This window comes from Solea solea, chromosome 12 (genome assembly GCF_958295425.1).
Source record: "Solea solea chromosome 12, fSolSol10.1, whole genome shotgun sequence".
Taxonomy (NCBI): Eukaryota; Metazoa; Chordata; class Actinopteri; order Pleuronectiformes; family Soleidae; genus Solea; species Solea solea.
In genome coordinates, this window is record NC_081145.1 from 1,200,471 (window position 1) to 1,218,018 (window position 17,548).

General features: G+C 40.5%; 1 protein-coding gene across 1 annotated transcript in view; it reads left to right on the plus strand.

Moving 5' to 3' along the window:
* The window catches only part of cmip (c-Maf inducing protein), a 39,322-nt gene extending 22,893 nt beyond the window's left edge, over positions 1–16,429 (plus strand). Inside the window, exons 10-21 of the mRNA XM_058645106.1 lie at positions 1,240–1,665; positions 2,527–2,592; positions 4,547–4,573; positions 5,041–5,089; positions 5,971–6,078; positions 6,330–6,446; positions 6,552–6,692; positions 7,969–8,016; positions 8,119–8,265; positions 10,789–10,894; positions 12,299–12,369; positions 13,083–16,429. Coding sequence (XP_058501089.1) covers positions 1,240–1,665; positions 2,527–2,592; positions 4,547–4,573; positions 5,041–5,089; positions 5,971–6,078; positions 6,330–6,446; positions 6,552–6,692; positions 7,969–8,016; positions 8,119–8,265; positions 10,789–10,894; positions 12,299–12,369; positions 13,083–13,136 — 1,360 coding nt within the window. The 3' untranslated portion in view covers positions 13,137–16,429. The remainder of the gene's footprint in view (positions 1–1,239; positions 1,666–2,526; positions 2,593–4,546; positions 4,574–5,040; positions 5,090–5,970; positions 6,079–6,329; positions 6,447–6,551; positions 6,693–7,968; positions 8,017–8,118; positions 8,266–10,788; positions 10,895–12,298; positions 12,370–13,082) is intronic.
* Positions 16,430–17,548: the final 1,119 nt, after the last annotated feature.

A 17,548-nucleotide genomic window follows, 5' to 3' on the forward strand; every position in this document is an offset into this window, starting at 1 on the left:
TGAAAACACAACTCTACGCTTTCCGGTTTCTGTTTCTGACATTTTTTTTGTCAAATTAGATAAATGTCGAGGTTTTAGTGCAAGAAATCCTTCAGTTAAATTATTAATATCATGATAATGATTCGTAAGACAAACACATTCAGTGTAATTACTTGCAGACAAAACACAGTATGCTGCATTCCATTTACATCGGAAGTCGGAACTGTATTTCGGGGGCGGCCCTCACGTGGTGTTCTACGCACATACACAGTGTAGCAACATGTGTACGACCGATTAACAGTAAATGTCTCAGTGATTGTGCGAATGGCGACATGCTTTTTCTACAGTGGAAGAATTTGGTTAAGTGATGTCGGGGATTTGCGATTTTAAAAAGTCTCGGTCACGGGGGTTCCCTTTTTTAAGAGATTCTCACTTCTAAAATATTAAACAATAATCCTACTTTTTGTTTGTTCATTTGCATAACTCTGTGAACGAATGTTTATGCTTTTTATTACCGACCTCATTGTTGTGATTCAAATTTAAACGATCTAATGATCTAATCCTAACCCCCCTCCCATTAGCATCATTAGCTTGGTCACCTCAGAGATGAAACAGTGTCCGCTCATTTTTCCAAAGCTGGCGCTCTCAGAGGAGCCGGGTCTCCGGAGCGTCGCTTCCTTCTCTTTTTCCTTCCTCTCATTAAAGCTCACTCTGTTATTTTTAGGCTTCCTTTGTTTTACATGCATTAAAGCTGCGCTACGCAACACATGTCAATAATTCCATAATGACCTTTAATCACACTTTAAAACAAGCCGTCTGCTGAAAATGATCACATGACTCACAGCAGTAACGCACAGGTAAACACAATCCATCACCACTGTGCTGAGGTTAATGCTAAGCTAACTACTCTTATAGGGTTCATGCTTAACTAACTACTAGAGGAAATGTTAAGTTAACCCTTCTCCTGGGGCTAAGGCTGAACTCGGTACTCTACTAAGGTTAATCCTAAGCTAACTGCTCTTTTAACTCTAAAGAGTTCTGGTGGGAGGAGCTTAAGACTCACTAGATGTTAGCTACGTGAGGATACAACTCGATTCTTGTTGTTTATTTACTTGAGGTCGTTGACTTTCTTTATTTGAACCTTGGTCTTATCTGATGCGACGAGTCTTGCCCACCCCAGCTTTATGTGAGTATTGATTGTCGTGTTTGTGTGTGTGTGTGTCGTCCAATCACGTGTCTCCGTTTCCTCCCTCCCTGCAGCCGGGACAACTCCCCCTCGCTGAAGGAGATCAGAAACGGTTGCCAGCAACAAAACGACCGCAAGCCGCCGATGCCGCTCCGCCTCCTGCGGCCCGAACCTCCCACACCGCCGCCCACCACCCTCCTCCCTCTCTCTACCAACCCCGCCCCCCCTCAGCCGTCACTGCCCGCCAACTCTAACCCCGCCCCCTCCCTGCCTCTCTCCCCTCCGCCCTCCGTCGTCAATTCCAGTGAAATCCTGGTGGAGCTGGAGCGCAACAACAACTCGGCCAATGCCAAGCGGAAGGGTCCGCCATCAGGGGGCGACAGTGAGCCCAACCTTATCGACTGTCTGCTGGTCAGCCCGGCTGTCAACATGCTGTCCATCCAGCTGCCGGCGCAGGCCGACCGCGTGCTCGGCTGCTTCGCGCTCATCCTCAAAATGCTGTGAGTTCACGTGAGCGCCCCCTGCTGCTGTTAAGAGGCTGAGGCTCACTGAGACACAAAAGATTCAGCTTTATTTTAAATCTGTAGCTTTTATTGTTTTCAGGGTTTTAGCCACTTAATAAAAAACTCACTCAAAAAGATCTACGTCTGTTTAAGTCTACGACATCTTAAAGAACACGTTCACGTCTTTATCTCACTGTTAGACAGCAAAGTGAAGTTTGTAAACCACTCACTCTTCCACACCAAAGTCCATGGAGAAAACCAGTGATTTTAGCTGCGGGGACACAGGAGCTGCTGCTCCTCTGCTGCCTCGTGTGGTCACTTTGTGTCACTGAGGTCAATCTGAACAAAGTACTTCAGATGCGGAAGTGACAAAATCAGACATTTGAACTTAGTGATGGAGGCAGCAGTGGATCGACAACTCCTGTGTGTCCTGAGCTTTGGTGTGGGAGAGTGAGTCTGTCTCACAGTGAGACAAAGACGTGGACATGTGCTGAAGATATTATAGACTTTAAACTGACGTAGATTTTGTGACATGACTCTTTTGTTAAGTGGCATAAATGTGTTTCTCTGTGTAGTTTCCAGTGTCATACAACCACACAAAAGAAGTGAAATATCCCTTTAACCTGGATTAATGTGCTGTTACACACTGCATGAAACTGGAGCAGCAGTTGCCCGTGATAGCATCTGTGCCTTTGGTCAGCGTTGGAGGCGGAGCCTGTGTGTTTTTGCGTCATGTGAGCGCTGCTCGTGTTACAGCTGCCGCTCCTTTCTCTTTGTTTCGTGGTCGCACTCGTACGGGCGACGCCCCCTTCTGTTCGTCCTCACAATGACTCTTTATTGTCCGTCTGTGTCCGTCAGGTCAGACTACGATGACTGGAGACCTGCTCTGGCCAGTCTGCTGCAGCCCATCCCTTACCCCAAAGAGTGAGTCCACACACACACACACACATGTTACAGTACCGATAACAGCTGAATTTTATTATTTGAATTTCATCAATTTTACATTGACCTCTAGTAGATGAGACACAAGGCAGGTACTACAGTGTGGTTGTATGGCTGCGCTGTTAGCGCCCCCTGCTGCTGAGACAGAGACACAGGCGAGCACGCCTTCAGTGGAAACATGGCTGCCAGTGAGGACACGAGGAAAAGAAGAGCCACTGCACGATAAAATCTGCGTCAGTTTAAGTCTACGATGTCTTTAACAACACGTCCACGTCTTTATCTCACTGTGAGACAGACATCTGTAAACCACTCACTCTCCCACACCAAAGTCCATAAGGAAAATCAGTGGTTTTAACATCACACACACACACACAGGAGTTGTTGATTCACTGCTGCCTCCATCACTAAGTTAGCGATGTCTTAATGTCTCAGTGATCTCAGCATCTGAAATCCTTTGTTCAGTTTGACCTCAGTGACACAAAGTGACCACACGAGGCAGCAGAGGACCAGCAGCTCCTGTGTCCCCCCCCAGCTAAAATCACTGATTTTCTCTATGAGGTTTGGTGTGAGAGAGTGAGTGGTTTACAAACGTCTGTCTCACAGTGAGACAAAGACGTGGACGTGTTCTTAGACGTGGTAGACTTAAACTGAAGTAGATTTTATTAAGTGGGTAAAATCAGTCTCTCCCTGTAGACGGCAGTGTGAGATTTCCTCGGGATTTCTTTAAACGTCGACTTTTCTCTGAGAAGACGTCGTCGCTGTAAATATTTTTACTCGTAACAGTTCCGTGTTTTTCGCGTCTGTCCCCGAGCGCCGGCTCACCTTCCTCATTTATGTCCACCTGGTCGCGTCTCCGTCTCGGGGGACATGCCGGTGTTCCTCGCAGGGTCCTGCTGACGTGGGTGAGAAACATCGGCACGCCCCCCCGGGGGTCATGAGGTAGAGCGGCGGCTCCTCCCTCCCCAGAGGACGCCTCATAATTGGCTAAAAGCAGCCGCGAGCCTTATTTGAAAGCGAGCGGCGGCGCGCATCATTAACTCTGCCGGGATTGCCACTTGTTTTCGGCGACGCTGGGACTCGCCTGTTGCTCGCCTGTTGCTCGCCTGTTGCTCACCTGTTGCTCACCTGCACCGCGGTTGCCAGGCCAACGGCTCGGGGCGTCATTAGCAAAAGCAACAATACTCCCAGAACCGTGTGGCTGAGGACATAATGAGTCACACACCGACACGTAGACGCACGCACACGCGGGCAGAACATGTGACGTTTGCTTTATCGGAGCGCTAACGAGACAGTCGAGTCCCGTTCCATGTCTTTCAAACACTTAATGAAGTGATGCAACACAAGATTTGTGTTAAACAGACAAACTGTTTCATCTGTTCAACAAATGTTTGCAGATACAGTGATCCCTCGTTTATCTCGGGGTTACGTTCTAAAAATAACCCGCAATAGACGAAATCCGCGAAGTAGTCAGCTTTATTTTTTACAATTATTATATATGTTTTAAGGCTGTAAAACCCCTCGCCACACACTTTATACACTTTTCTCACTAGTTTAAACACTCTCAAAGTTCAAACCTTTGTAGTTTTTAAAACATAGAAGTATTATAGAATGAAATCAAAACTTTTCAGGCTCAAACATTTGTTTGAGACCTAAAAATATTATTATGTGACTCACGCGTATTTCATAGTTCCTCTGACGATGCCGCGGCCTCTTCGTAGTGATCAACAACTCCTGTGTGTGTGTGTGTGTGTGTGTGTGCACGTGTGCGTGGGTGTGCGTGCGGGTGCGTGTGTGTGTGCGTGCGTGATGTTAATCACGCATGAGTGAGTGGTTCACAAACTTCAGTTTACACAAGGAAAAGTCTGACAGTGACATAAACACGTCAACATGTGACATAGACTTACACTTTGTTGCCTCTGATCTCTCCCTCTCTCAGAGCCCTCGCTCACGCCAAATTCACAAAGTAAGTATAGTATATTATGTTATAGTATATTACAGTATAGTATATTATATTATAGTATATTATGTTATAATATATTACAGTATAGTATATTATATTATAGTATATTACAGTAGTATATTACAGTATAGTATATTATATTATAGTATATTACAGTATAGTATATTACAGTATAGTATATTATATTATAGTATATTACAGTATAGTATATTATATTACAGTAGTATATTATATTATAGTATATTACAGTATAGTATATTATATTATAGTATATTACAGTAGTATATTACAGTATAGTATATTATATTATAGTATATTACAGTATAGTATATTATATTATAGTATATTACAGTATAGTATATTATATTACAGTAGTATATTATATTATAGTATATTACAGTATGTCTGTATTTTCACAGACGATTCTCACATGAAAACAACCTGACGTCTGTGTCTCTTTGTCTGAACAGGGAACTGAAATATGTCATTCAGAGGTTTGCAGAGGACCCCAGGCAGGAGGTGTGTTGTCTGTCTGTGTCTGTGTCTGTGTGTGTGTGTGTGTGTGTTCAGTGACTGTCTGTGTCTGTGTGTGTGTTCAGTGACTGTCTGTGTCTGTGTGTGTGTGTGTGTGTGTGTTCAGTGACTGTCTGTGTGTGTGTGTGTGTTCAGTGACTGTCTGTGGCTGTGTGTGTGTGTGTGTGTGTGTGTGTGTGTGTTCAGTGACTGTCTGTGTGTGTGTGTGTGTGTGTGTTCAGTGACTGTCTGTGTCTGTGTGTGTGTTCAGTGACTGTCTGTGTGTGTGTGTGTGTGTGTGTGTGTGTGTGTTCAGTGACTGTCTGTGTGCCTGTGTGTGTGTGTGTGTGTGTGTTCAGTGACTGTCTGTGTGTGTGTGTGTGTGTGTTCAGTGACTGTCTGTATGTGTGTACCAGGTATTACTAATGTTGTGGGGACCAAAACCTGTTTACACAGTCACATTATGGGGACTTGTCCTCCTTGTGGGGACAAAAAGCAAGTCCCCATAACGTAAATTACAACATTTTAAGGTGAAGATATGTTTCATGGTTAGGTTGAGGTTAGGGTTAGGGTTAGGATTAGGATTAGGCCAGTAGTAATTGTGGTGTGTGTGTGTGTGTGTGTGTGTGTGTGTGTGTGGGTGTGTTCAGTGACTGTTTGTGTGCGTGTGTGTGTGTGTGTTCAGTGACTGTCTGTGTGCGTGTGTGTGTGTGCGTGTGTGTTCAGTGACTGTCTGTGTCTGTGTGTGAGTGTGTGTGTGTGTGTGTTCAGTGACTGTCTGTGTCTTTGTGTGTGTGTTCAGTGACTGTCTGTGTGTGTGTGTTCAGTGACTGTCTGTGTGTGTGCGTTCCTCAGTGACAGTGTGTGTGTGTGTGTGTGTTCCACAGGTTCACTCCTGCCTCCTCAGTGTGCGTTCAGGTAAAGACGGCTGGTTCCAGCTCTACAGTCCAGGAGGCGTGGCCTGTGATGATGATGGAGAGCTGTTTGCCAGTATGGTGAGTGTGTCTGCACACACACACACACACACACACACACACACCTACGACTGATTTAATGTGAACAAAAATACGACAATCAAAGTGAAAAGTCACGTTTGTTTGGGGGCATTTCCGAGTTCCGATGACAAATGGAACGCACGTGTGTTTGTGATCAGCCTTATCGTGAAGTTGGTCACGTATCACTTTACAAACGCTGTAGGAGTTATGGTAATAAGTGTGTGTCCACTTGTCTCCACCTCCTCCTCCAGGTTCATATCCTGATGGGCTCCTGCTACAAGACCAAGAAGTTCCTCCTGTCTCTGGCTGAAAACAAGCTGGGTCCCTGTATGCTGCTGGCCCTGAGAGGAAACCAGACCATGGTCGAGGTTCGTCCTCATGTTCACTGTGAGACGAGCACGTCTGAACGCTCTGAACCTGTGACGTTCAAAGTGTGTGTGTGTGTGTGTGTGTGTGTGTGTGTGTGTGTCCAGATCCTGTGTCTGATGCTGGAGTACAACATCATCGACAACAAAGACACACAACTTCAGATCATCTCCACTCTGGAGAGCACGCAGGTCGGCCTCCGCATGTACGAGCAGCTGTGTGACCGACAGAGAGAACTCAAAGAGCTGGTGAGTTATTGTGGCTGCAACTAAACCTTCATTTCGACATGAATCCACAATCGTTTGGTCCTGAAAATGTGGAAAAATGTTGATCAGTGTTTGTCCGACCTGGAAATGATGATATTCTCAAATGTGTGAAAAAATCATTGCAGAGAAATCTGTAGAAAGTAGAAAATATTCACATGTAAGAGCTGAAAAATGACAGAAAGTAGAAAATATTCACATTTGATAAGATGAAAAATGACAGAAAGTAGAAAATATTCACATTTGATAAGCTGAAAAATGACAGAAAGTAGAAAATATTCACATGTAAGAGCTGAAAATTACAGAAAGTAGAAAATATTCACATTTAAGACGCTGAAAAAATGTCAGAAAGTAGAAAATATTCACATTTGATAAGCTGAAAAATGACAGAAAGTAGAAAATATTCACATTTAAGAAGCTGAAAAATGACAGAAAGTAGAAAATATTCCCATTTAAGAAGCTGAAAAATGACAGAAAGTAGAAAATATATTCCCATTTAATAAGCTGTAAAATGACAGAAAGTAGAAAATATTCACATGTAAGAAGCTGTAAAATGACAGAAAGTAGAAAATATTCACATTTGATAAGCTGTAAAATGACAGAAAGTAGAAAATATTCACATTTGATAAGCTGTAAAATGACAGAAAGTAGAAAATATTCACATTTGATAAGCTGTAAAATGACAGAAAGTAGAAAATATTCACATTTAAGAAGCTGAAAAATGACAGAAAGTAGAAAATATTCACATTTAAGAAGCTGAAAAATGACAGAAAGTAGAAAATATTCACATTTGATAAGGTGAAAAATGACAGAAAGTAGAAAATATTCACATTTAAGAAGCTGAAAAATGACAGAAAGTAGAAAATATTCACATTTAAGAAGCTGAAAATGACAGAAAGTAGAAAATATTCACATTTAAGAAGCTGAAAAATGACAGAAAGTAGAAAATATTCACATTTAAGAAGCTGAAAAATGACAGAAAGTAGAAAATATTCACATTTAAGAAGCTGAAAAATGACAGAAAGTAGAAAATATTCACATTTAAGAAGCAGAAAAACTACAGAAACTTTTTTCAATATTGAAAACATTTAGTAATTGATTAATAATCGGTTAGTACTTGCACTTCTAGTCTCGACAGAGCAGAGACATGAAAACACGTTCTTTATTAGTTAGAAAATAAGAAAATAATCAATACCATGTTGCTCTGCAGCTGCACACTTACACCACCTACTGTCTGACAAGCATTTCTCTGTGTCCTCAGCAAAGAAAAGGAGGCCCCACTCGACTGACTCTGCCCTCAAAGTCCACGGTGAGATCACACACCGAGAGACCTCTGACACTTTCCACGCGTTCCACATTAAATGCCTGTGTTTGGTTTTTGTCTGCTTGTTTGTTTTTGAACGCACCTCAGGATGCAGATCTGGCTCGTCTGTTGAGTTCAGGCTCCTTTGGGAATTTGGAGAACCTGAGCCTGGCCTTCACCAACGTCACCAGTGCCTGTGCCGAGCAGCTCATCAAGCTGCCTTCACTCAAACAGCTCAACCTGTGGTCCACGCAGGTAAACACACACACACACACACACACAGAACGCTGTGTTCACACTTGACACAGATGTGATGTTCAAAAACATTGGGTGTGAGCGCAGCAGCAGCAGATCTCACATGTCTTGCTTGTGTTTGCCCTAAACAACAATAATAATAATAATCACAGCAGTAATAATAACAATAATAATAATCACAGCAGTAATGATGATAATAATAATAATAACAGCAGAAATGATAATAATAACAGCAGTAATAATCACAATAATAACAGCAGTAATAATCACAATAATAATAACAGCAGTAATAATCTCAATAATAATAAAAACAGCAGTAATGATAATAACAGCAGTTATAATCACAATAACAGCAGTAATAATCACAATAATAATAAAAACAGCAGTAATGATAATAACAGCAGTAATAATAACAATAATAATAACAGCAGTAATAATCACAATAATAACAGCAGTAATAATCACAATAATAATAAAAACAGCAGTAATAACAGCAGTAATAATCACAATAATAATAAAAACAGCAGTAATGATAATAACAGCGGTAATAATAACAATAATAATAATCACAGCAGTAATGATAATAACAGCAGTAATAATCACAATAATAACAGCAGTAAAAATCACAATAATAATAAAAACAGCAGTAATGATAATAACAGCAGTAATAATAACAATAATAACAATAACAGCAGTAATGATAATAACAGCAGTAATAATCACAACAATAATAATAAAAGCAGTAATAATCACAATAATCACAGCAGTAATGATAACAATAAAAACAGCAGTAATGATAATAATCACAATAATGTTAACAGCAATAATAATAAAAACAGCAGTAATGATAATAACAGCAGTAATAACAGCAATAATAACAGCAGTGAAGATAATAACAGCATTTATAATCACAATAATAATAATAACAGCAGTAATGATAATAACAGCAGTTATAATCACAATAATAACAGCAGTAATAATCACAATAATAATAAAAACAGCAGTAATGATAATAACAGCAGTAATAATAACAATAATAATAATAATAACAGCAGTAATAATCACAATAATAATAACAGCAGTAATAATCACAATAATAAAAACAGCAGTAATAATCACAATAATAACAGCAGTAATAATCACAATAATAATAAAAACAGCATTAATGATAATAACAGCGGTAATAATAACAATAATAATAATCACAGCAGTAATGATAATAACAGCAGTAATAATCACAATAATAACAGCAGTAAAAATCACAATAATAATAAAAACAGCAGTAATGATAATGACAGCAGTAATAATAACAATAATAACAATAACAGCAGTAATGATAATAATAACAGCAGTAATAATCACAACAATAATAACAGCAGTAATAATCACAGCAGTAATGATAACAATAAAAACAGCAGTAATGATAATAATCACAATAATAATAACAGCAATAATAATAAAAACAGCAGTAATGATAATAACAGTAGTAATAATCACAATAATATTAATAACAGCAATAAAAATAATAACAGTAATGATAATAACAGCAGTAATAATAACAATAATAATAAAAACAGCAGTAATGATAATAACAGCAGTAATAATCACAATAATAATAAAAACAGCAGTAATGATAAAAACAGCAGAAATAATAATAACAGCAGTAATAATCCCAATAATAATAACAGCAGTAATGAAAATAACAGCAGTAATAACAATAATAATAATGACAGCAGTATTAATAACAGCAGTAATAATCTCAATAATTATAACAGCAGTAATGATAATAACAGCAGTAATAATAATTACAGCAGTAATATAATAACAGCAGTAATAATAACAATAATAATAATAACAGCAGTAATAATCATAATAATAACAGCAGTAATAATCACAATGATAATAACAGCAATAATAATAATAATAACAGCAGTAATAATCACAATAATAATAACAGCAGTAATAATCACAATAATAATAATAACAGCTATTATAATAATAACAGCAGTAATAATCACAATAATAATAATAACAGCAGTAATAATAATAACAATAATAATAACAACAGCAGTAATAATAATAACAATAATAATAATAACAGCAGTAATAATAATAACAGCAGTAATAATAATAATAATAACAACAGCAGTAATAACAACAACAATAATAATAACAGCAGTAATAATAATAACAATAATAATAACAACAGCAGTAATAATAATAACAATAATAATAACAGCAGTAATAATAACCACAACAGTAATAATAACAGCAGTAATAATAATAACAATAATAATAATAACAGCAGTAATAATAATAATAATAACAACAGCAGTAATAACAACAACAATAATAATAACAGCAGTAATAATAATAATAACAGCAGTAATAATAATAACAATAATAATAACAGCAGTAATAATAACCACAACAGTAATAATAATAACAACAGCAGTAATAATAATAACAATAATAATAATAACAGCAGTAATAATAATGCCTGTTTTTGTGTGTTTGTGTCAGTTTGGAGACGCAGGGCTGAGGTTGTTGTCCGAGCACCTGGTCTGTCTGCAGGTGCTCAACCTGTGTGAGACTCCAGTTACTGACGCTGGTCTGCTGGCTCTCAGCTGTAAGACACACACACACACACACACACACTATTTGATCCATGAAGATGACATCATGCATAACGTTTTATAGATAGATATACTAATCTGTTTTTCACCACACCAAAGCCCATAGAGAAAATCAGTGATTTTAACGTCACACACACAGGAGTTGTTGATCCACTGCTGCCCACTGCTGCTGTCTGTGATGTCTTAAAGGTCCCATATTATACCCTATTTCTCCATGTGAAACTAGTTCCCTGGTGTCCTAATGAACATGTCAGTGACATGCTTTGGTCAAAATACCATAAGGATGAAGCATCATAGCAGTTCAATAACCCTGTTAAACCCGCCCCTTTCAGAACGCTCGGTTTTGTGCCTGGTCCCTTTATATGCAAATGAGACACAGGCAAACACACGCCCACTTCTTCCAGGGGGTGTGTTAACGCCGGCACACTCGCGTTACCATAACAACAGTTGAGTGTGAACTGTGGGAGGAACATGGCTGGTGGAGGAAACATTGCGGTTCAACCATATATGTTTGAACCTGAGTCCGACCCTGAACAAGAGGAAGCTACGGAAGAAGTTGTAGTATGTAGACTGCAACAGGACGTGTCAGAATGGTCAGTTATGACCTCTATGTGACCTTTTCTTAACAATGTGTGTGTTTGTACGTCGGTGAAATACGGTCGCTGACTAAATACGGCGACCGCTGGCCGCAGTCTGATGTGAAGTGGTGCGAACACACAAACACACGTTTGCTGACTTTATCCGGCACATTAGCTTCATATATAAAATCCTCTGTAAAACACTGTGCTCCACTGTGCAGCCACCAACAGCACACTTGTCCCTCCGTGTTGACATAATACCGCTCTTCCTCCCTCGCCTGCACTCTCGCAGGGACAAGGTGGAGCTAAGGTGGAGCTAAGGTGGAGCTAAGGTGGAGCTAAGGTGGAGCTAAGGTGGAGCTAAGGTGGAGTTAAGGTGGAGCTCTCCAAGTAAACTTCCTGGTGGGGTGGTAACATTCGCGGTGAAATGCGCATTGTGTCGTCATAAGTGCAGGGAATTCAACATCGAGTGTTATCTCCTTTGGCGACTGGTAGGGCCTCTAGAGTCCCAAATGTAAGTATTCAAATGTTTAAAAGTTGATTTTGCATAATATGTCCCCTTTAATGTCTTACTTTAGTGAATTCGGCTTTTAAAATCCTTTGTTCCGATGTACGTCAGTGACACAAAGTGACCACACGAGGCAGCAGTAGACAGACAAGCTAAAATCACTGATTTTCTCTATGAGGTTTGGTGTGTGAGAGTGAGTGGTTTACAAACATCTGTCTCACAGTGAGATAAAGACGTGGACGTGTTCTGAAGACGTCGTAGACTTAAACTGACGTGGATTCTCTTAGATTTGTTTAATCTGTGTGTTTCAGCCATGAAGAGTCTGTGCAGTCTGAACATGAACAGCACCAAACTCACCGCCGACACGTACGAGGACCTCAAGGTAAACAAACACAGAAACCATTCTGCACAACATTGTTAACCTTTTTACACTCCAAATAATCTCCTGGGAAAACAAAACCCTTTGCATAATCTCACAGATTATTACAGTGAACCAAAGTCATCACTCATTTTTCCATTCATTTTTTTTTAATTGGTGTCGTCATATAAGAAAAACGTTCGTTTTTTTAGCCTAATGTTGACATTTATTAACGTCTGTGGAGTTAAACGTTTGTTTCACTGTAATAAATCCTTACTTAAACATCACTGAACTATTATCAAGTGTTTATTAGGGGCCCAGACGTGCGAGGAGCCTAACGTTAATCCTTCAGATTCTATCTGTGGCTTTGCGGTCATTTTTAACGAGCATAAAAACTCAATAACCTTTTCATGGAGGTCAGGTCTGCCAAACATGTGATATAGACATAGTCTGTGCACTGCTCAATGGCTCTATAGCGCCCTCTGTGAAAACAGAGGCAAAATTGAGTTCCACCGAATCCCCCAAAACTTCTGTGGAAAGATGTCAGTAAAAAGTCGACGTAACCATGGCCTCAACTCAACAGGGAGTCGGCCTTTTGGAAGTTTGGCGTCCATTTTGGCCATTCGCATCCGAGGAATAGTAAATAATAAATACGCAATAAATGACGCAAAGAAAAAAATGACGTAAACGGGAGCAAACTTTCACTTTGTCCTCTTTGTCTTTGTCTTCGTCCACAGGCCAAACTGCCCAACTTGAAAGACGTTGATGTCCGTTACACTGAGGCCTGGTGAAGCCACGCCCACTCCCACATCGCGCGCACACACACACACACACACACACGCGCGTGCCGATACAAAACACGACCGCCATCGCTACGACAAAGAACCACAGGAAAAAACTCTGACCATGTTCACGCCAGAGGAGGAGGAGCCTCTGTCAGCTTCAATCCCCCGCCCCCCCCCCCGGGTGTCATCAGCCCTGTTGGACTTTTTTTCTACAGCAAACGTCTTCATGGACCTCGCTGCTCGCCATACTTCTGCCGAAGTACCGGCGTGATCAGAGGGAGTGGAAGGAGCCAGCGAATCACAGCTCAGACAGTCTCTCTCTCTCTCTCTCTCTCCGCCTTCTCCTCTGCCCACCAAACCCCCGCCGCCATCATCACCGTCATGAGGACTCCTGCCTCTCTGCTGCCCTCATGTGGTGAAGGTTGGACATAGTCGGTCACATTCCACTCCTCCTCCTCCAGTCTCACACACACACACACACACACACACACACACACGCCGGGTCACCCTCACGTCTTTCTTTGGGGGAAAATGAGGCGAAGAAGGCGGGGCCTAATTCCTCAAATCCACACATGAAAATGGGCGGGAAAAAACAAAACAAACAAAAAAAACATGGTTTTTATCGACGTGAACGGACGTATTTTTCCAGAAACATCTGTGTTTTCATAACGTTTGTGTTTCTATATTAAAAGATGAAGAGAAGTGCCCACACACACACACACACACACACACACACACACGATGTCCCGTTGTTATTTAAGAGGACTGTAGCTGTAGCAGTAGCCGGGCGTCTGCGACGGCCTCATATTTATATAAGTTTGTCTTTGGAAAAACAAACAAACAAAATTATTTTGTCTCTGATTAATTCAAGTTACACACGTCGTCCTGTTATTTTGGGAAGCCAACACTAGAGGGCGCCATGACTGTGGACTCATCACCAGCTGAGAGGTGTATATTTTCAGATCCTCCGCTTTCGCTCTCTGTCTCTCTCTCTTTGTCTCTGTCTCTCTCTCTCTTTTGTACAAACTTTATTTTGAGGAGGACGAGGACACATTGCCAAACATCGTTGAATATCTTTAGTTTTTCTTACGGCCGCTGTTTTACTAAAATGACGCCGTCACGTCTCTTGACCCCGTCCCCTTGCTTCACCTGCCCGCCCCCTGCTGAGGTAAAGAGTTTTTTTTTAAACATGTTCTGAGGACAAGTCACAAAAACAAAAGTCTGTCGCGGTCCCTGGTCGTCATGGCGACAGTCCCCCAAAAAACGACAAAAGTCCAAATCTTGGTTGATGTCGAGACAGGAAGTGACATTTGTACAGGTGTCCATGTTTGAAGCAGACAAAAATATTACATTTTTTTAGTTGGGTGTTTTTTTTCACAGTCAACAAACAGTTTGTAATTGTGCCTCTAGGGGGCGCCACAGCTGAAACTGGAACTCACTGTGTCCACGTTTCCTCTCTTTTCCTGTCGTCATGCGTGCGTCTCTTTGTCGGAACTCTTAGACCGTTTGATTTCTTGAAATAAAATCTAAATAAATAAGAGAGTTAAAGTCACATTTCCCTTTTTATTCTTTTTTGCGACGTTATTTATTCATGTCGACCTCCATGATGCTCGGACGTTTGTCACAGCACTCTGGGTGTTTGTCGCAACACTCTGGGCATTTGTCGCAACACTCAGGGTGTTTGTCGCAACGCTCTGGACGTTTGTCACAGCGTTCTGGGTGTTTGTCGCAACACTCTGGGCATTTGTCGCAACACTCAGGGTGTTTGTCGCAACGCTCTGGGTGTTTGTCGCAAAGCTCTGGGTGTTTGTCGCAACGCTCTGGGTGTTTGTCGCAAAGCTCTGGGTGTTTGTCGCAACGCTCTGGACGTTTGTCACAGCGTTCTGGGTGTTTGTCGCAACACTCTGGGCATTTGTCGCAACACTCTGGGTGTTTGTCGCAACGCTCTGGGTGTTTGTCGCAAAGCTCTGGGTGTTTGTCGCTACGCTCTGGGTGTTTGTCACTACGCTCTGGGTGTTTGTCGCAACGCTCTGGGTGTTTGTTGCAACACTCGGGGGGTTTGTCGCAACGCTCTGGGTGTTTGTCGCAACGCTCTGGGTGTTTGTCGCAAAGCTCTGGGTGTTTGTCGCTACGCTCTGGGTGTTTGTCGCTACGCTCTGGGTGTTTGTCGCAAAGCTCTGGGTGTTTGTCGCAAAGCTCTGGGTGTTTGTCGCTACGCTCTGGGTGTTTGTCGCTACGCTCTGGGTGTTTGTCGCAACGCTCTGGGTGTTTGTTGCAACACTCGGGGGGTTTGTCGCAACGCTCTGGGTGTTTGTGTTTGTCGCAACACTTTGGGTGTTTGTCGCGACGCTCTGGACGTTTGTCGTGACGCTTTGGGCGTTTGTTGCGACGCTCTGGGCATTTGTCGCGACGCTCTGGACGTTTGTCGCAACGCTCTGGGCATTTGTCGTGATGCTCTGGGCATTTGTCGCGACACTGGGTGTTTGTCGTGATGCTTTGGGCGTTTGTCGCGACACTCTGGGCATTTGTCGTGACACTCTGGCCGCAGACAGGACGTGTCCCGGTGATGAGGAGTTTATTTATTGAGTGCCATTTTGTTAGTTTTCGTTTGTTTGATTCCGACTCTTGGACCTTGCGCTGCGCTCTCTTTTTCGTATCGTGTATGATGTAAATACGAGTGTAAATAGACGTCTTCTCCTCCCTTTGAACAGTTTTTGACTGTCTCTCTCTCTCTCTCTCTCTCTGACGTCGCCTTTATCTTAACGTGTGTGTGGTTTGGTTTCTTTTTTAAAACACAAAGTGCACTGTTGTCTCAGAAATATGTTTTCATTGCGTAATATCCTCTAAGATTTTGATTTGATTAATCAAACTTTTTTTTTGCATGTACATGTCGCTGCGTTGTCTTTTTATTTTGTCATTTTGTTTTGGTTTGAAATATGATAAAAGGGTCTGATCACTATCGACTGAAATGGAGAAACCCTGAGCAGCTGTTCTGTGATTGGTTAAGACCAGGATCTGCCTGTCGAGGGTGTGGTTAACGTTGTTTATTGTTTTTAATAGAGAGAGAGAAACACCTGTTCTGGTACATTTGACTGAAGCTGTCTCGAGCTGAGATTTCAGAATAAAAGCTTGAGCTTTTTCTTTTTTTGTTTTCTTTTTTTTAAGAAAAGTGCAACTACTTTTTTCATTTGTTTACCTGAAAATTTAGTTTCTAATCCTGCCAGATAATCATATCAGAGGTGAACTGTGCTCAACAGCCATTGTGTTTTTAAATAAAGTTGTTTCAAAATATTGGAAAACTGTCGCTTTGGTTTTTATTTGTATTTCTATGACTTTTATAGTGACTTTTTGGACAACATACTAAACTATGACTTTTTAGACGACATACTAAACTATGACTTTTTTGATGAAATACTAAACTGTCTTTTTGGTGACTTTTTGGATGACATACTAAACTGTCTTTTTGGTGACTTTTTGGATGACATACTAAACTATGACTTTTTTGATGAAATACTAAACTATGACTTTTTTGATGAAATACTAAACTGTCTTTTTGGTGACTTTTTGGATGACATACTAAACTAAGACTTTTTGTCACATTTTGGACGACATACTAAACGATGACCTTTTTGATGACATACTGAACTATGTCCTTTTGGTCACTTTGGAAGACATACTAAACTATATGACCTTTTTGTCACAATTCGGACGACATACTAAACTGACTTTTTGGACGACATACTAAACTGTGTCTTTTTGGACGACATACTAAACTGTGACTTTTTGGACGACATACTAAACTGACTTTTTAGTGACCTTTTGGACGACAAACTAAACTATGACTTTTTGGACGACATACTAAACTATGACATTTTCTCACAATTTGGACGAGATACTGAAGTATGACTTTTTGTGACTCTTTGTAAAACATACTAAACTTTGACTTTTTTGATGACATACTAAACTTTGACTTTTTTGATGACATACTAAACTTTGACTTTTTTGATGACATACTAAACTATGCTTTTTTGTCACATTTTGGACGACATACTAAACTATGACTTTTTTGTCTCCTGATGGATGACAGACTAAACTATGACCTTTTTGTCTCATTTTGGACGACAAACTAAACTGACTTTTTTGTCACAATTCAGACGACATACCTAACTGTGACTTTTTGGACGACATACTAAACTATGACATTTTTCTCACAATTTGGACGAGATACTGAAGTATGACTTTTTGTGACTTTTGGTAAAACATACTAAACTTTGACTTTTTTGATGACATACTAAACTATGACGTTTGGTGACTTTTGGGACAAAAAACTAAACTATGACTTTTTAGACGACATACTAAATTATGACTTTTTGGTGACTTTTTGGACGACATACTAAACTATGACTTTTTGTCACAAT